The following is a 21,467-nucleotide window of genomic DNA, read 5'->3' on the forward strand; positions in this document are numbered from 1 at the left end:
TTTTATATATAGTATTTTCTTTCCACCTCAGTCACAAACGTGGGACTACTGTGCTGTCAGACTTTTATAATCTATACCATGCCCATATTATGTCTATACTCTGACATTAACCTTTCCTTGATAAAAATTCTATTTTTTGAAGTTCTATTTGACTGAAAAAAATCAAAGTAAAATAAAAGAACTGAAAGAATTACAGGAAAATGAGCTTTCACAAGGCACAAAAAGAAGAGAGGTAGAAAGGTTAAAGAGAAGAAATGTCTTTTATACTAAATATTAAAGAATTTAAATAATTTTTGAAAAATAAAAACTTTTTGATTTGTGAACATTATCACAAACACTCAAATAATCTTGAATATCACATTTTATGCTGAAAAACATATTAATAACAAAAGGATCAATAATGTATAGAAACACAACCCCAAATAGATGAAAAAACTGATTATTTCTATTGGTAAGTTTATCTTGTATAAGTGCTGCCTCACTGGCATATTGAGAAATAATTTGAGCAAAGGTGAATCCAGGAAGCCCAAGTAATCACTTCCACTTTTACCACTATGGTGGTTAACAGTAACTACAATGACCCATGCACTGTAGTAGGTGGTCAACACGTGCTTGTTAAAGAAGAAAACAAAACTCAGAAGTTGGCTAGAATGAGGGCACCGGGCTAACATTTTTTTCTGAAAAATAACCTTGAAAGCCTGATGTGTATGACGTCGGCCCTGCTCAGTTACATGGGTATTTTGGTTCATTCACTCAACAAATACTTATTTAGCCCACTAAGTGCCGAGGACTGTGCAAGACATTATAGACACACGATGGTGAACAAAAAATATGGTTTCTGTCCTCATTAAGCTTACAGAAAAGCCTCCTTCTCCTGCCTCTCTCACGGTTCACATAAATCCTTTCTCTAACTAGGAAGGCAATTAAATAAGAGGTAATGTATTAGAAATAACATAGGCTTTAGAATCTGAGAAATGGAAGAGTTCCTGCCACATCAATAAACAAAGGATGTCACAGTCATCAGCAAATGCAGCCCTCCAACATGAGCCAGTAAGCCCTGAGGAAACTCAGGAAGGAAAGAATACCTGCCGTCTAGCAGCCATCAGACTGCAGCCACTCCCTACGGTGAGCCCTGAGGAAACTCAGGATGTAAAAATACAGGATACTGGCCCCAGACAGCTGAGGTGCATATCAAAGGAATGATTTCAGTGAGTCCAGACTCTTGCATCTTCCCACACACAGAAAAGCGTTAAATTCCTTAACTTGGGATATCTGGTTTTCTTTAATTAACAATGATCTTTTGATGTTCCCAACTACTTGCCCTTTGTTTCAAAATGTCCGTATAACCTGGCTCCCCCCATTGCCTCCTCGGAGCCATTTTCTCAGGGTTGCTTGAGATGTTGTCTGCCGGGCCTGAAGTCCTTAAAACTCCCACCAAATAAAACATAACTCTCAACTGTTAGATTGTGAATAATTTTTTAAGTCCACAAATCAGATAGCTCTGGATTCAAGGCCTCCCTCTGTCCAGGTATGATTTGCAGCAAGACACTTATGGTCTGTGAGCTTCTGTTTCCCAATCTGGGAAATGGTAATTAAGTCACCTATCTTACAGGGTTAAATGCAATAGCACAACATAGAGAAGATAATAAATATTAGCTCTCTCCATATAGTCTTCTCTATAAATAAATATAAAAATGCCTGTTGGAAAATCAAACTACAGAAGACAGAAACATCAAAACTCTGCAAAGGAGAGACCTTTCTAAGCTTAGAACAAATAGAATAAATTCAACAGGAAAGGAACGATTTGACCACATTAAAACACACACACACACAATTTAAAAACCAAGAACCCACAGTTTAAAAGCCAAGAACAATCTGGCAAAAAGACGTTCACACCAAGTACAAAGAAATTAATCTGTACTAAATAAATAGCTCAAATAATAGAAATAAAATAAAAGATCATCTATCCAGGAGTCTACCAGAATCATCCAAACAACTGAACTATTGAATCAAGAAGAATTTTTTATAATAAACATCCGTTCATCAAATCTGGCAGTCCAGGGACTACTTTCAAAAATGTAACACTGTGGACTAAACAAACTAATAAATAATTAAATGATATAAAGAATAGTAAACATACACCAGCAGCAGTGGAACAAAAGAAGGAACACAACTTCATGCCATAACCTTTGAAAAATGGTGACAATCAAGAAACGTAGATGTTTCCAAGAATCTTCAGGGCTAGACTTAGTGCATTTTTTGAAGGTGCTAAATCCAAACTCCACATAAGGAGGAGGGGTGGTGAGGTTATGAATAAACAAAATTCTGAAACCTTACTAAAACTCCCAAATTTAGGGAAAGACAGATCCAGAAGGGATATAGGCAGCCTGGAGAAATGGAAATGCCCAGATTAACAAAACCTCTACCTTTACCACATTCTCTTTCTATCAGATAAGAAAAACAAATTTTACCATGTTGGTGTTTTTCTGCCAAAAGAAAAACAACAGTAAAGGCCACAGACTGTAAGAATAGCAGCCACACTAAATATCTCCAACAATGATGAGGAGGATGGGGAGGGCAAGATGGGCTACAGAAGTCTCACACATACCCGCAAGGAGCCAGAAGGAGAGGACGGGGGTGGGAGGAAGAGGAGGCATGGGGGAGGAAGTCAGCACAGAGAAAATCCAAAGCCCGAGAATACCCTCCCACCTTCCAAGATAACAAGTTAGAGACCATCCAGGTGGAGTAAACAGTGATCCAAGACGAACAAAACCACAAAAGCCAGGGCTGACGCTGGATGGTCCAGTATGGCTGCCACAGCCACAGATACTCCCTGAGCAACATCTAGCCCTCAAAGCAGTGTGTCAGAAAGGAAAAAAGGGCTTCCCTGGTGGCGCAGTGGCTGAGAGTCCGCCTGCCGATGCAGGGGACACAGGTTCGTGCCCCAGTCCGGGAGGATCCCACATGCCACAGAGTGGCTGGGCCCATGAGCCATGGCCACTGAGCCTGCACCTCCGGAGCCTGTGCTCCGCAACAGGAGAGGCCACAACAGTGAGAGGCCCGTGTACTGCAAAAAAAAAAAAAAAGAAAGAAAGAAAGAAAGGAAAACAAACTCATCTCTGGTTGGGTAGGAGTAAAGGCAAGTAAAATTCACCAGCATCGTAAAAAAGCAAACTGACCCAGACAGAGTTGACCTGGCTACACTTCAGCAAGATAGAGAGATTGCCCTGGCAATTCCACAAACGCACTATAAAAAAAGAAAGGGAGAGAGAGAAAGGGGAAGATAACATATGAAAGACAGATGATGAAAAAACAGAACCGAGAATCAGCAGCGGGCATCGATGACTGTCAGAAGTGCTGTCACACATGCTCCCCATCAGTCCCAGAATACTGATACAGGATACTCCCCATCCACCAGCAGATAATGTTACCAAAGATCCTGAGGTGTGATTGGACACACTCTATGTGCACCTCAAGACAGCTTTCCCAGAATATAAAATGTGCATAGGTTTAAAATCAATGTGTGAAACTTTTTGCCATTTTAAAGGAAAGGCACGTTACCCTACATTGTTTACTTCCTCACAGCAGGCTGACAGTGAACTCAAAACCCACAGATAGATACAGAACTCAAATGTTCACACCTCCAACTGCTTTAAATATAGCCCAAATTAGCATATCTTTACCCATTTAGAGTGTAAGTTCTTTGCATACCCTGCGAAACTGCACCTAACACCTGCTAGCCACATATAAGACAAATCCTGGGGCTATAAAAGGCTCCAAGTCATGGCTGCCCTTCACAGCTCCCTGACAGAGACTCACAATCCTGCATCTGAGCAACTTCACCTAGACACATAAGCCCCACTCGAACTTCCGCCTCCCCTGGGAGTTTTCTTGCCCTCTTCCCCTTCTGGGTGGTGGTCCCGTGTCACTGTCTCTGGAAGATCTCCTGCTGCAAGGGACTTCCCCTCATAAGAAATCCTGTCAAAGCACCACCCAAAAGATGCTCATTGTGTGCTACTGCCATCTCATAGTCTTTCCTTGACCAGCTCTGAAATCCTCAAACTCACCACAGTTGATTATTCACTGATATTCCCCCGAAGATCCACCCCTCCCCACTCTCAATCTTATTTGTAAAAGGAGAATTCACTATACCTTCAGCAAAAGTAACTCTAGCCCAAGTGTAATCACATTACTTTGGTGAGATTAACAGTTCAGAGATGCCCAACCAGAGGCACTGACTTGGAAAGAGAGCTTTGCTGAGCCTTCTGGGAGGAAAGCAGGCACTTTTTCACATGGACTAGAATCTGAGAAGTAAAATTTAGAGCTGCTATAGCCATCTTGTAACCAGGGGGAAATAGCCTGTCCAAGGAAATGGAAGCAAGAGATGAAAAGAGAGAAACCAGATCTGATCACGTTGAAGGCCCAGATGATGAGAGCCAGTAAATTTCATACTCTTGCTTAAGCCAACTGTCAACTGCAATCAAAAGAATTCTCAGTTGTACCAAAGGCAAGATTCGAAAGAGAAAAGAACCACATCCAGTGGAAAAGCACAATTGTGACCTATACAGAAATTGGGAGGTTTGGGGTTTTGATGGCAACATTTTTTTAAGTCTTGAGTTGTCTATTACCAGGTAAGCTCAAAATATACTCTCATGAAAAACAAAAATTTATGATCAAGAAAATTAATTTTTAAAATTAGAGCAGATTATACATAACAATACTGTGTTATATGATTTTAAATCTGTTAAGAGATACAAATATCAGATCATTCTATTGTACACGCGAAGCTAATATACTGTAGGTCAATTATACCTCAATTTTTAAAAATCTATTTAAAAAGTAGATTTCATGTTAATTTCTCTTACCACAGTAAAATTATAGATAGATAGATAGAATGAATGAATAAATAAATGGAAGATAAATATAAAAAATAAGAGCAAAGAAGCAAAATGTTGGAGAAGGTTAAAAATTGAATAAAGAACCAGATGGTGGTCATAATCACCATTGAAGTATTATAGAGCCTTTTTTTTAATAAACCACAATTCATTATGAAGAGATGGCAATAATTCAGCATGGAGTAAAAAGCACAAATTATGTAATGGGAAAAAGTTTTAAGGAACAAAACTGGCCCATCATAATCCAGTGTAATTTTTCAAATAAAAATGTATTCAAGTTAAATTTTTTAACAAAATATCATGGAAGGCATTTTGTTCATCAGATCAAGATTTCATCTTGTGTCCTCGAAGACTCCTCAAAGACTTTATAATCTTTCTACTCTGAGAAACTAGTACAGTGCCTGGGCATTCAGAAGACTCTCAGTAAATGGGCATTGGATGGATGGATGGATGGATGGAGGGATGGATGGATGGATGGATGGATGAATGAATGGATGGACGGACAAACAGACACACAGAGAGAGATGATGCAATTACCACACTTGCTCTAGTCCCTGAAAGTTCCCATATATCTCCAACAAATCAACTATTTCTTCCCACTGTCGTTGTCACACATTTGAAAGACTCCTATACATTATAAGGTTCATCAACCTGTCTCAGCCCTACAGGATAAATTTTGGGTAATTGAGGATGCAACTATAGGGTCTATAAGTCACATTATGAGTAAAGGAAATTCTAGCTCAAATTTATCTTGATAGTAGCAAGATACATTACATAGACTACATAAAGTATCATATTTTACCAAACTAGGTATACACAGTTGTTGACCTTAAAACAATAATGTTCCTTCTTCATTCCACCACTGGGTTTTTATCAGTAAACATTAATGATGTCCTTTTCCAAATACTATTCTGAAATGGCAAGCTTATCTTAATTAGGTAAAGTATCATGTCAAAAACCATTGGAAGTTGTAGTGACACAATGAAACAAAAGCAGAGGAAAATCTGGCAGACATATCACTTGTTCCTTTTTTCAAAAACAAGTAGAATTCAAATTACCAAACAAAATAAATAACACCAATTTTAGTAATATATTTTTAAATCAATTCAAATCCACCTTTTCAAAATTGATTTCATATATTTCCAAACTATAATTTGATTGTCCATACTTATGTCACTCACTAAATTTTGTAAGCATTAATTTGTCAATAGTATAAAAAGCATAGATAAACTACCATATTTACAAAAACCCAGAGTCACATGTTCCTTCAAAAAAGCAGCTTAGAATAAAATCAAAGAAACTATAAACATTTTAAACTTCAAACACATCTTCCACACCCCTCTGTAAAAAAAAAAAGCCCAATATAGCCACTAATATCGCACATTTCAATCATTTCCCTCTAAAAAGTATAATATGGAAAGAATTTTTACTTAAATTCTGGAATGGCAGGTAGTAGTTTGAATAATGGAAGCTACTAGGCAAATATTCTTCAAGTAGTTCATAAAACTAGATTTCCTAATTCTTTAGCACTTTTTTCTCATTAATAGACATTGCAACATAGCTTGAGGTAAAACCAAAACTTATGGCATCAAATGAATGCACCTTTGAGTTTTTACAAATGTATAAAGGGTATTTTTGAAAGTTTTCTTAACAAGCAAGCAAACAAAAAAGGGTTAGAAAAAAACAGTAATTACTCTTTTGCTAATTTCAAATAATATATTACCTCCACACACATATAAACTCTCTGATTATTTTAGGGGGTACTTTTCTTATAAACCAAAGTATCAACCAAAGAAATGAAATTGAGAAAGCAAATATCTGACCCAGAAATTACCCAACATGTTTTCCACAATCTGTGCAGAACCAAAGTTATGCACCATCCTTAGCCAAACCAAGTACACATCTTTCTGATTGGAAAGTTTTTTTCCTGAATCAGGGAGAAAGCAAATTTACTCATAGCCTAGATAGCCCAGTATAGTATGGTTAATGCCATAAGATTCTAGAAGCAGAGAGCCTGGGTTGGAATCCCTCCTCTACCATTTACTAAGTATATCTTAAGTTACTCAACCTATAAAGCCCTTAGGACAGTGCCTGGTACAGAACAAGCACTCAGTAGATGCACGGTGGCAGCAAAGCTCTAGATCTCTGCAACTTGGCATCGGTTGGGAGACTGTCAGAAATTCAAACTCTCAGGTCCAATTCCAGACTTACAGAGCCAGAACCTACAATTTTATCATGATCCCTTTACAATTTGGATGCAAATTAAAATTTGAAAAGAAGAGCTAGAAAGCATTTTTACATTATATTCTGAGATATTACCTATAATAATTAATTTTTTAAAGAACCACTCCACTGCTCTTCTGAAGTTACATTTATTTTTAGTAAAAGGCAAAGTATTATTTGGGATAAAAATTCCTCCGTTAGTGATTTTTTACCATACCTCTATATTCAAAGGGAGACCCAACTAAAGCTCAAGGTTGTAGAGGACTGCCATCTAGTGGTAGTTCATTCTGATACACATACCAAATAAACTCCCTCTGCCTATCAGTACTTTAAACACATTTGTTTAAAATGCTGCTAGGTTTTCTTTTTGCTTAATTCCTTTCTTGAGGACTACTGACACGATTACTCAACTTAATAATTCCACAAGAAGACATCTTAAATACAGAGGAAGGTAGAAGACAAAAATTTTTCAATTTCCTTTTTTAAACTCAGATTAAAAAAAAAAAAAAACTCAGATCAAGTGATCAAGCCTAGGGAAGTTTTCAGATTAAAAGATTGACCCGCTCTGTCTCCTGTAAAGGTGCACATCAGACACACAGTAGCAGCATCAGGCTTAGAAAATAGGCTTTCTTTTGAAATGTGCATTTCTTGGGGTGACTTCTACTTTCTTCTTCCTAAATTCTGTACTTTTTACAATATATTTATATAGTTTGCAGGAGTGCTTTTTTGAGAAAAAAGTATTTTGTACCCTTCTGACTCAATAACTCCACTTCTACATTCTATCCTAGGAAAATAATAAGAAACATGGGCAAAGATTTATATTCAAAGACGTTCATTTCAGCAAACCAAACAATCTCAACAGCTTCATAATAACCCACTGAATCTATGCATCAAAACTTACTTAATCATTCTCCTCTGTTACTCATTTAGATCACTTCTAATTTTTCTATATTACAAATAAATACATGTATATACAAAAGGAAGGAAGGGAGGACAAAGAGGAAGGAAATAATTAAATATATGGCAATTTGATATGACTTTTTCACATTTTGGATCACTTCCTAATATACATTCCTGTAAACCACATATCAGCATTCAGGAACATTTTCACAGTTCTTAACAGCCAACCTGCTTTATAAGAGTACTGTAAAATTTTACATGGCCACAAGCCATGTAGGATGTACAGACTGCACTATCACCTCTCTAGCAGCAAGTTTTATCCCATGGATAATTTTTTAACAGTATTACAATTAAGATATAATTTACTTACCACGCCTTAAAAGTATACAACTCAGTAGTTTTCAGTGTATTTATAGAGCTGTGCAACTATCACCGTAATCTAATTTGAGTTCATTTTCATCATCCCAAAAAGAAACCTTGTAACCATTAGCAGTAACTCCCCATTCCCCGTGCCAATCCTCCCAAAAGGCTAATTTTTACTACCTTACCACCCCATTATTTTTTCATGTTTCCTTTTAGATACCTCAGTGATATTATGCAAGTGTCTCAAACCCATGAAACAGAATAATTGCGTCTGCTACTCGTATACCTCTCTGTTTCAAATTGGGAAATATCCTGCTTAACCATAGGAAAGTAAGATACGTTATAATAGCCTCTTGCTTTTTCAAAAGGTACTTTTTAAATGTAAGGCATAATTTAAGAACTAAGAGAAGATATACAAGTACAAAGTTACCTATTCTTTTCAAAACTAGAAGCAACTCTAATTACTTTGAAAGTCCATTACTGAATATAGCAAAAATATCACACAAAAGCAAGGAATTTCTTTTTTATTTAATTTATTTAAAACTTTATTTTAATTGGGTTAACTTGATCTGGTAATAAAACTAAAAGTACAGTGCAATCAATGTAAGATAACATTTGACATGTGATCTAACGAATTGTCTTGTTAAAAATAGGGCTTCCCTGGTGGCACAGTGGTTGGGAATCTGCCTGCTAATGCAGGGGACAGAGGATCGAGCCCTGGTCTGGGAAGATCCCACTATGCCTCGGAGCAACTAAGCCTGTGCGCCACAGCTACTGAGCCCGCGAGCCACAACTGCTGAAGCCCACATGCCTAGAGCCCGTGCTCCACAGCAGGAGAGGCCACTGCAATGAAAAGCCTGAGTACCGTGGCAAAGAGTGGCCCCCGCTCGCCGCAACAAGAGAAAGCCTGCGCACAGCAACAAAGACCCAACACAGCCAAAAATAAAAAAAAATTAAAAATTTTTAAAATAAATAAATGTCTTGATGGTACCAAAAAATAAAAACTTACTTTCATTTAGCCAAAGCACTTTTTCCTCATATAATAACCTTTTTTACTCCAGATGTATAGAATTTAGCCATTTTTCTTTGGGGGATTTAGTAGGGGAAAGAACATTGAAAATAGTTAATTAAACAGGGGAGACCTAGGTCCCCCGATCATATCAGACATTTTTTTAAAGAACAGTGGAAATCAGTTCTAACAGCTGAAGTTGGGAGGGGACACCTCACAGAAGTTAGCCTCTCATCAAATTTTAGCTTTTTCTCTCCTCTCTTCATCTAACTCTAGACATCTCCCATATTCTTCAAATAATCCAAACATTCCTGTTACTCAAGGTAAGCAATACTGCAATCCAGCCAAGTGTTTTGTCTCATATCACTTTAATTACACAAAACATTTATTTGTACATTACCACCCAAAATATTCTTGCCTTTACCTCTATATACGAAAAGAGTGAGTTCACATGAATGAAGGATGCTTCCAAAATACATTTTTTGTGTCACTAAAGCAAAATCTAACATAGGTAGCCTTTTTATTAACACAACAGTTAAACAATAAACTCATAAAAACTTGAGCCCAAAGCTATATTATAAAATCCCTAGTTACTTGTTCATCAGGTGCCACACACACATACACACACACACACAATCACACAGGTGTCGACACCTGGCTTCCTATCCTTATTTCAACACCAGCAGCTCCTCTATCGTCCTGTCACAGTGAAGCGAGAGGAGTTGGATTGTAAATTATTCTCTCACAACACAAGCAACAGTAAACACAAGCAAGCACCAAGCCTTGGTAACTCAGAAACTCTGGAACTAGGGTGGTAGACCTTGTGCTAATTAGAAAGAGATACCACTAGGGTGGGAGAAACCCAGCCTCACCGGGCCAGTACTTCGTAAAGGTAATGCCTTTGTGAAATTTAGGAAAGGCACCCTTCCTCTGGGGATGTTTATTCCAGGCCAGAGAACATGGCTTGATGAGCAGGATCAGGTCTGCACTTCAGTCTCCACACGCCCCTGGTCCAGGTGCCCTGGTTTAGAAACAATCCGCACAACCCTGTACAGTGGCCCTGGAGGTGGATTAGGTGGAGACGGGTCTACAGCTTCACCCTGCCTATACCCTGCCTAAGTAGAGCCGGGACCCCCATCAATGAAGAGATCAACCCCTTCTTCCACTGAGAGAGGCAGGCGCACAGTTCCACCACAGAAAAGCTCAATTTCAGTCAGCTCATGTATAAAAGACAAAATGGAAAGAAAAGACAGTTTCAGAAATGTCTCTGTAGACCACATAAAAGTGCTGGTTATATGAAAATCAAACTCATTCAGTGTTTAAAGTTTTCTTTTTTTATTACTTTGCCCAAGTATTTGAACATAAAGGTTTCAATAAAATATGTTTAACTCTAAGATTCATACCACAAAATTCTCCATTTTTATATGGCCAAATATTCTGGTCCTTACAATAGCACACTCATGATTAAATGCAAATTACCTTTTACACCACCAAATGATCCATAAGTCATATTGCAGGCTGTTCTCTGAAGATTATGTTCATACATCAATTTGATCTGATATTGGGTCCCATGTTCCACATTACCCAAGCTTCCTAAAAAGAAATAAACAAAAAGACTGCTTTGTATTTGTTTACATTAAAAAATATTAATATCTTCTCATCCTCTTACCAATTCCAAGTAATTCAATTTCAGTGAAATTTAAAATGGCAAAGCACTAAAACATATGTATTATGAACAATTAGCATACTGATGACACAGAATGCCAGCACAGTTAAAACAATTTAAGTCTCAGCTAGATTATACCAATAGATGAAATACTACCCTGGGTGACATTGTTATCTATGTCCATTATGTCTAAGTAAAGTGTAATTATTTAAATAACAACAAAATCCTCCAATTTCAGTTCTGAAATAAATGAGGTTAAGTTCCCTGCATTTATAACGATAGACCAAAGACATGAATCAAAGTGTCTAAGAAAAAAATTCCCCACACTTTCAAGCAATTCAATTTTCTGTCCCAACTCTCAAAATATTCAAGCCCCTAATACATTATGTTCTAATTTAATAGAGAGATCTAAAGCTTCTCTCAGCAAGTAAATAGGACAATATGTTTTCTTTGAAGTCTGCCAAGAAGAATCTCCTTCAAAACAAAGAAAAATACTTTCCCTGCATTTAATAGATCATATGTGCTACAATCACTTTGTAGTTCATTCCAAACGAGAAAAGATTCTTTATCCGCATTTTACTCTCTAGTTGTTAGGCTTTCTAGAGTATATACAGTTAGAGCTATATCCTAGTGATCAGGCAAGAACATTATGATTAAAAGAGGTGTTAGAAAGAAAAATGATTCCAAATGTAACATTTTCCATTAAGCAGCATCTTTGTCATTTGTTCAAAAATGCAAAAGTTAAAAGAAAAACTTAAAATATCACAAAGCAAATGAAATAGTCCCAAACTGGATAATATTAGATGATTAAAACAATCTAAATATAGGGGCTTCCCTGGTGGCACAGTGGTTAAGAATCTGCCTGCCAATGCAAGGAACACAGGTTCGAGCCCTGGCCTGGGAAGATCCCACATGCCGCGTAGCAACGAAGCCTGTGTGCCACAACTACTGAGCCTGTGCTCTAGAGCCCACAAGCCACAACTACTGAGCCCATGTGCCACAACTACTGAAGAAAGCCTGCACGCAGTAACAAAGTCCCAAAACAGCCAAAAATAAAAATAATAATAATAAATAAATTTATTTTTAAAAAATCTAAATATATGTTTGTATGTATGTATGTATATACATATTTACACATGTGCATTTATTTGTTTGTTTTTTGTCCAGAAGGATTCACCAATGTACACGGAGGTTGTAAGAACAGAAGTACTTCTACTTCCACTTTACAACTGAGGCACCTTAACTTTAAAAAAAAATTCAACAAATTTCCCCCAAAATCACATAGCTGATAAAGGACACAGTACTCAAACTAGGTCTTCAGAGCCATCACTATATATACTGGTACCTGGTTGTCCATCATTTAACAACTTTCAGGGAACCTAGTAAGCCAATGACAATTTCCAAAATTAAAAAAAAAAAAAGCAGCATCAAAAATATGTTATTTCCTGGGGAGGGATGAATTGGGAGTTTGGGGTTAGTAGATGCAAACTATTATATATGGAATGGATAAAAAACAAGGTCCTACTGCATAGCACAGGGAACTATATTCAATATCCTGTGATAAACCATAATGGAAAAGAATATAAAAAAGAACGTGTGTGTATATATATAAATATGGATAAGAATCACTTTGCTGTACAGCAGAAATTAACACAACATTGTAAATAAACTATACTTCAGTATAATATATATATGTTATTTTCACCTCTACCTTTCTCTCCCTGGCTTTCTCTTCCTCATTTGGAAGGTGGAGGGTTGAAAGAGAAAAACTAACAGGCAAGGATTTCTTGGAGGACAACCACTTCTACTCTGATCTATGCCCCTGAAAATGCTAACAACCAAAATGCTAACATACCAATAGAGTAAAAAAACAAAGAGAAAGACTCAAATTTGCCAGCTAACCCTGATAGGAGATGAAAGCTTTCTGGAACCTAAATGGTAGTAAAATCAGTAAGGTCCAGAGAAACTGGTGGTAATCACAACCATACCAGCCACACGGGCAAAATCAAAAAACAAAAACTCTAAAAACATAACTCACAGCATTGACCTAAGGACAGTTCTAGCCTCTAAGAAACCAGAAAAAAAAAAAAGATCCAAGAAACTTTTGGTTTGTCCCTACTGAAATTCCAAATTTCATTCTGCACCTAAAACCAGATGGACCCCTCCGAGTAAGGAATGCACTTACGCATGCCTGCTAGCCAAAAGGTCAGTGAACACAAGGGTCAGCAGTCAATATTTAAACACACTTCCATGAAATGACATTAGAATTTATGTCTTGAAAAAGCTGCAAATGCATTGGTAAGTTTTTAAATTTCAGGTGATAGCACTTTAAAATGTAATAGTGCACCTATGGAGAACAAAAGACAATTTATCTTCCTTCAATACTAACTTGGAATAAAGGTAGTACCTGAAAATCTAAAAATTCTGATCACTTGTTTTCTAGAGAAGCATTGATGGCATAAGATTAAAATTATTTACAAAGATTTTGTCCTTGAATATACAGACTGAATACAGTAAATGTATATCTATAATAATAGTCTATATATAGCTAAAGTTAATATAAAGTTTCATCAATTAGAAAGTAAATGGATATTAGAACATTTATGCTGATGGTCTTATTTAAACAAGATGTAATTTAAACAAAATAATTCTCTGGACAATCAAAGGTCACCTTGAAAACAGGTTTTGGTGTAATTTTACATAACTGCTGAGAAATCTAATGATGTTAAATGAAATAAAAGTCATTACAGAGTAAGTTAAAAGGTTCATTGTATTAAATAACCAAATTAGATTATATAACCCTGTCAAAAGTAAAGAGACATCTTTTTGCCCTCTCACGGCAAATATTAAAATTCTATAAATATGTCAAATGCTTAGTAAGTACAAAATTTTTGGAAAAGAATATTTAAAAGAACATAATCAGTATGGCTTAAGCTCACACATCTGTAACCACTTACTCAGAAACTCAGGCCCATCAGGAAGGAATCTGAGATGCCATGTGATGCTTTTCCTTTACCAGAGTATGATAAGATGGGCTAAGTTCAGGTCAGCAAGACCCTGCTGTTTCTCTATATTAAGCCTGCATTTAATGACATATCACCCCCTGAAAAAAAAAAGTCAGCACACTAGCCTCTGATTATTAAGAGTTGTTTGCTATATCCAGGAGGTCTCCTCTAATTTGCCTCAAATATTTTTTAGGAGCACATTAGCTCATAAAAGAAAACAAAAAGCATTTGGGGAGGGGGCAGTCGGGGTTAAGGATGTCAAGTTCAGCTAACACTTTTCATCTGCTGACACCAGTGGTTTCACTTAAACTAGAAAGTGTTTATGCTTCCCCTGTTATAGTAAAAGCTAGGTAAAAGTTCAGTCTGGTACCTCAAGAAACATATTCAAGAGAACAAAAACATTAACTTCTCTGCTTCTCAATTTAAGCCAAGCCAGGAAAAATATACAAATTGTCAGGCTACGAATATCATAGGAAGCTGAAGAAATGAGAGACAGAGAAGGAAAATGAGGTGGAGTGTAAGGGAATGTAGTTTGGACAACTCCTCATCCCCAGAGAATACAAAGCTTGTAAATGAATAGAAAAGAGCAATAAAATTGCCATTCCCGTGACAAATAACTTTCATTTTCAACACTAAGTTGAAGGACGATACCAATGTCCCATAAACAAGTTGTGACCAAACATGCCAGTTTCTTTCACTAGCCTTTTTTGATAAACACACATTTCATCCCTAGTCTATGCCCTACACCCCAGTGGAACTCTAGAGACTTCTGGCTTTCTGAGCCATCATTCAAACGGGACCAGGGAAGGCCAAGAGTCTAACCTAGTTTCTAGATTTTAGGATGTGTCCCTCTCCTGCCCTCTTAGAGCCCCCATGGAGCCTCTAGAAGGGACCAGTACCCCAAGCAGTATTCAAGATTTACTGTGGGCAAGTTCTCCTCCTCCATACCTGTTAATAAAATATCACTCCAAGTTAACAGGCTTATGATGGAAAACAGAGGAACAACTAGATGCCTGCAATAAAGTAGCCTATATCATACCTTCTCCATTTACTCTAGAACACTAAATATCTGCCCTACCGCTAGGAGGAACAACATCTTTTACCATGAAACCAATAAGAGTATTTAGCAATGACAGTAAGAGGTACTTTACCAGGCCTCTGATATAAATAGAATGGAAATGGAAAAGAGAATGATAGTGGTAACAGAGAAGGAAAAGAAGAAAATAACATACAGAGAGTAACAAATAGCCACTACCAATTGCCTCAGCATTACCTAGAAATAAGTTCATTTACTCATTCAACAAGTATGCCTACCACACACCATATATCAAGGCTGCCTTCAAAATCTAATAGATCTTTGCCCCAAAATGAGATGGCCTAAGAATACCCAGCTCTGGAACTTCCCTGGTGGTGCAGTGGTTGGGAATCCGCCTGCCAATGCAGGGGACACGGGTTCGAGCCCTGATCGGGGAGGATCCCACATGCTGCGGAGCAACTAAGCCCGTGCGCCACAACTACTGAGCCTGCGCGCTAGAGCCCACAAGCCACAACTACTGAGCCCACGTGCCACAACTACTGAAACCCCTGCATACAGCCTGTGCTCCGCAACAAGAGAAGCCACCACAATGGGAATCCGCGCACCGCAACAAAGAGCAGACCCCGCTCACCACAACTAGAGAAAGCCCACGCACAGCAACAAAGACCCAAAGCAGCCAAAAATAAAATAAATTATTTTTTAAAAAAAAATATCCAGACAGTAAATATGAATCATGACTCAAATTGAAAGCAAAATACAAAGAAAGCCCAAATCAAGAAAATGAGTGTGAGAAATCCAAATCCTAGAAGCTAATATTTACAGCAAATTCCGAAAGAGAGTATCTTTTGTATAAGCAATAGGTCCACAGACACTCAGCTTTATTGTATCCATTAAAAGATTCCCCCATATTGCACGTCATAAAAATAACTATCAACTTGGACTAAAATTTATCTAATAACTGAAACAAAATTTGTAAGTTACCTTTTCATATTTAATAAGGGCCAAAATGCTGAAACCAAAATGCAATTAACTTTCATACTTGTACCCACAGTACCATGTCAGGGAATGAAACCTAATTAAGTCTCAAATAAATGCCTTAAGGTCTGGTTGAGTAAAGACAGCCAAAAGCCAAGAAATTGGAACTGTAAAGAGAAATACTTGAGGTTCACCAAAGAAAATGTACTTTAAACCACCATGACTCAGCATGTAATGAATTTTGCTGTTGCTGTTGAACATTTCTTAAGACTCAAGTGTCCTAAGTACCCAGAATTGGCCTCTATTAGTCATAGGCAATCCTGCACACAATTCCTCAGATGAAGGAGATTCCAAGGAACCCTCTACAGTGATAGAAATTTAAGTATGCATGGAAATAGCAGACCAAGAAAATGTAATAGTCTTTGTACCTGAAAGAATAAATGAACAATGGGAAAATGCTAACCAAGATAAGAAAACCTTCAACTGAGTCAATATTAACTATTCTTACATAATATTAAGAAGTCCAGATTTTAGTACAAATTCTACATTAGAAAAAAATGTTTCTTACCTGAGACAGAGTAGACACACAGTTTTCTAGAATGCAACACAGCCAAATGAAGCATTTCAGTACCTCTGAAAAACAGGGAAAGTTTTAAAAGTTTAAATACTAGTTTCAGATGTAACCCAAAAAATGACAAAATGATTTTAAAACAAGACTTTAACCATAACCTATCATGAGTGAACTAAATAATTCAGTAGATAACATTCAAAGCTGAAAAATAAATTGAACAACAAGCAACCAGTTTGGCAATACCAGAGGCCCAAGGACTCTGCCTCAAGGAGCTGCCTTCACACTGAAACCAAGGGAGTCTCCCAGCAAAAGTCATATCGGAGGCGCCTTCAGGAGTGCTCTCCCACAATAAGGAGATCCACGTGGGACTTCCCTGGCAGTTCAGTGGTTAAGACTTCGTGTTTCCATTGCAGTGGGTGCGGGTACGATCCCTGGTTAGGGAACTAAGATCCCGCAAGCCACAGGGTGTGTGCGGAGGGGGAGACCCACGCTCTGGTCCAGGCTTGAGCAAGTCACTTACACTCTCTAAGCCTATTTCCCCTTTTGGAAAATAAGAGGTTTAAATTAAATGAAATAAAAATCATGTGAAAGCACCTTGTAAAGTATAAAGCACTACAGAATGCTAATCATCATTGGCAAAAGGCATATATCACATGGAGGTCTGAAATTATACTAAAGGTATTGAAAATATTTCAGTTTGGTCTAAATCTCAAATAGAAATAAACAGCCACTGTCACCACTACACTTCCCAGCCCCTATCAAGTGGTTTCCAGAGACAAGGCACAATCTAGAAATCCCAAATTCAAAGTCTTCAAGGGTCAAGTCAGAAGATATAAGTGAATAAAGGGTGTAAATGGCTGTGATCAATTGGAGACTAGGGCCAGACTAAAGGAGGCAACGACTACTCAGCTCTGGGCTTGTGGCCAGATCTCCACATTCTTTTTCAAGAAAAGCCAGAATGCAGGGATTTTATGTGAAAATTTCTCGTTCCTAAATGTTGGCAATTCTTTTAAATTTAAAACTAATCTGCAAGCAGGCCTCAGATGTTCGACCTCTGATGCAGACTCTGTTCTAAACTGAAAGAACTATAATTGAAGTCTGAAGTCCTGGATTGGGATCTTGTCTTGGCACTTTGATATTTCTGTGATCATTTAATATTTCAGAGTGTGAGTTTCTCATTTATAAAACAAGAATTATATTAGATAATACCTGCAAAACATTGTTACAGTGAATATATACTCACCAACTCACTCTACTACCAGAAAATGAAAATATACACAACTATCACATAATCAAGACCGCCTTCAAAGATTTTTATATGTACTCTGTAATACTCAAAACAATTTTTCCATCATGCACAGGAAAAGGACATGATGTCATGGAAAGACAGTAAAGAATGGAGTCAGACAGACCTGGGCCTGAATGCTGGCTGTGTAACCTAAAGCTCTGAGCTCCAGCCAGTTTCCTTATCTCTAAACGCAGATCACATCTTACAGATAAGATTAATGAGATAGTACTAGTCAATTAATACTAGTACAGTATCATTAATGTTCACCTCCTCCCTTCCAACAAGTGATCGCATAGGTGAAAGCCACACTGCTGTGTAGAATGACTGTGACAGCATTCCACTTTTTTAAAAAATGAAAAGGTAAAAATGCGTTTTAGAGGCAAGAATTCTTTTGTCTCCTTACTTTACAAATCCATCATGTTTAATATGTGCTAGGTACACAGTGGGCACCTAATCATCATCAGCTTTTAGATGGAGTAGATATTCACCAGCCACGTCAACCATAAAATCCTGATCCAGCCTGTCACAGGGCATAAAAGTCCCGTCTCATGTCCTGGCCTATAGCATCCACGAAGCAGCTTCCCATCCGAATGAATCGTGTTACCAGAAGAGGGTTAATGCTCAGGAGCAGTCTTTCAGGTTTTTCTAGTAGGAGTCAGGGCCCTGAACAAGTGGAACCTGGGGCCAATAAATCACGATGTGCAACTGGAGTGAGCCAAAATCCAGAGCTCAGGGCACTCCCAGACTTAAGACAGCAAAAGGGCGCTCAAAAAGAGAAGGTACGGGAAAACAAGGCCACCTCTGTCTACATAACACTTCACAATAGATACTTTTATAAATGATTAAGAAATACAGGCTTAATTTTAAGAAAATTCATATATGAAAATAAGATAAAATCAGCAATATCATCAGTAAATAAAAAGCAGACGTATTACACAAAATGCAAAATAATAAACGGTGTTCTAAAATAAATTAGGTTTAAAAATAACGTAATTTGAACCAAAGACTTACTTTGTGGGGTGAGCTGTCTTCCTTTAAGAAACTAAGGACCTCTCTACCCCAAATAAGTAATTTGTTTCAAAGCTTCAAAGTTATGCACCAAATCACATAACTGCTATGATGTCTAATTTTTTTAAACAAACAGTTTGTTTAAAACTGGACAATTGGGGGCTTCCCTGGTGGCGCAGTGGTTGAGAGTCCGCCTGCCAATGCAGGGGACACGGGTTCGTGCCCCGGTCCGGGAAGATCCCACATGCCGCGGAGCGGCTAGGCCCGCGAGCCATGGCTGCTGAGCCTGCGCATCCGGAGCCTGTGCTCCGCAACGGGAGAGGCCACAACAGTGAGAGGCCCACATGCCGCAAAAAAAAAAAACAAAACTGGACAATTAGTGCTTTAAGTGGTGAATACTTTCTATTTCTTTGGTTATTTTTCAAAAGCTTATCTCTTTTCCTTTAAGCTTCTGACACATCAGGCATCTTAGGTCTGTTGCTATAAAAAAGTCCTAAATTATTCTATCTTAAATGTACAGGTTTCCAAATTTTAAAATGTTCAGTACATGAGGACCACTTAGGTGATAATATACAGGAAATATATTTAATTCATAGTCTTTTTTTTTTTTGAAGCATCCACAAAAGTGACATAGTAAAGGATTGACATACTCCAAGTATTAAGATAAAACACCAGAATTGGTGGGCTATACTTACGAAACAAACTTTCCTACTTCCACTTGCAGTATTGGATCTCGTAGATGCACTTCCAGAAGCAAATCTTCAGCTTGAGCTCCATCTCCTGTTTTTACAGGATGAGGATCAAAGATCCTTAGGTATCCCATAAAGCTACCCACAATTACTTTATCTGTAAAGAGATTTTTTTAAAGATATATAAAGAAAAAAACATTAGCAACAAAAATTTTTTAGAAATAAAATTACCAGTGTCTAAAAGAGAAATCTAAAAATTAAAAGAATCCAGTTTTGCTTCATATACAAAAACCAATCTGCCAATAGAATATGTAATTAAAGTGAACTTATCTTAATAACACATAGCTTTTCAAAAATAGCTTTACATCACCAATATTCAAATGTACTAACATATTACATTTTTCTTAAGCCTTGATTTGGGGTCATAGCCATAATTTAACACAGTCAAAGCATGCCCTTTTAACAAAGGACCATTATCAGGTTGTAAGCTGATTTCGCCATAGAGTGTCAACTCTACACCTGGTTTTGGCTGTTGAAAACACCGTATTAACTCAGTGTAAAAACACTGACGCCTCATTAGACAGAGTGCTCTGATTTACAATTTCTAACCTTGGGTACAAAAGGAGGAAATGGTAGGATAGGTATTATGGGTTGAATTGTGTCCCCCAAAAAGATATATGTTGAAGTCCTAACCCCCAGTACCTGTGACTTTATTTGGAAACAGGGTCTTTGCAGATGTAATCAAGTTACGATGAGGTCACACTCAATTAGGTAAGTGATAGGACTCAATTAGTATCCTTATAAGAAGAGAAAACAGAGACAGGAGTGGGGAGAGGAGAATGCCACGTGAAGACATAGAGACAAGCAAGGAGAAGATGATCATGTGACAACAGAGGCAGAGATTGGAGTGATACATCTACAAGCCAAAGAATGCCTGGCGCTATCAGAAACTGAAAGAGGCAAAAAAGGATCCTAGAGGCTCCAGAGGTAGCATAGTCCTGCCAACACCTTGATTTGGACTTCTAGTCTCCAGAACCGTGACAGAATAAATTTGTTTTATGCCAGCCAATTTGTGGTACTTTGTTATGGCATTCCTAGGAAACTAATACTTTGGGTTGTTTGAAATCCCTGGATTAGTAGAATACATTGACTTTTTTTCTATCAGCTTAAAAGAAGGAGTTCTACACATTTATTGAGAGTTTATTAGGTGCCAGGCAATGGTCTAAGTAGCTTATATATACTAACTCATTAAATCCTCATAATAACCCTATGAGAGAGGTACTATCCTAGGAATTTCAATCCTGAATAGAGACACACATGTCATTAAGAATCTGGTGCTACTATTCAAAATACCCAAGACATGGAAACAACCTAAATGTTCATCAACAGATGAATGGATAAAGAAGATGTGGTACATATATACAATGGACTACTACTTAGCCATAATAAAGAATGGATTAATGCCATCTGCAGCAACGTGGATGGACCTAGAGATTATCATACTAAGTGAAGACAAATACCATATGATATCACTGATATGTGGAATATAAAATGTGACGCAAAGGAACTTATTTACAAAACAAATAGACTTGTGGTTGCCAAGGGGGAGGAGGAATGGGGGAGGGGTGAATTGGGAGTTTAGGACTAGCAGATGCAAACTATTATATATAGAATGGATAAACAACAAGGTCCTACTCTATAGCACAGGGAACAGCATTCAATACCCTGTGATAAACCATAATGGAAAAGAATATGAAAAAGAATGTATATATATATATACACACACATACATACATATATATACATATATATATATATATATAGCTGAATCACTTTGCT

The 21,467-nt window shown here is 37.4% G+C and overlaps 1 protein-coding gene across 5 annotated transcripts in view; it reads right to left on the reverse strand.

Annotated features, from left to right (window-relative positions):
* Positions 1-21,467, reverse strand: part of BBS9 (Bardet-Biedl syndrome 9) — a 453,658-nt gene that overhangs the window by 418,679 nt on the left and 13,512 nt on the right. For all 5 annotated transcript variants that reach the window (XM_089917019.1, XM_089917020.1, XM_089917021.1 and 2 more), the window contains exons 4-6: positions 19,635-19,785; positions 16,641-16,705; positions 10,870-10,983 (exon numbers count right to left, since the gene is read on the reverse strand). In XM_089917019.1, coding sequence (XP_089773145.1) covers positions 10,870-10,983; positions 16,641-16,705; positions 19,635-19,785 — 330 coding nt within the window. The remainder of the gene's footprint in view (positions 1-10,869; positions 10,984-16,640; positions 16,706-19,634; positions 19,786-21,467) is intronic.

This window comes from Delphinapterus leucas, chromosome 9 (assembly GCF_059928025.1).
Source record: "Delphinapterus leucas isolate spDelLeu-1000000601 "Yukka" chromosome 9, BTC_Dleu_Yukka2, whole genome shotgun sequence".
Taxonomy (NCBI): domain Eukaryota; kingdom Metazoa; phylum Chordata; class Mammalia; order Artiodactyla; family Monodontidae; genus Delphinapterus; species Delphinapterus leucas.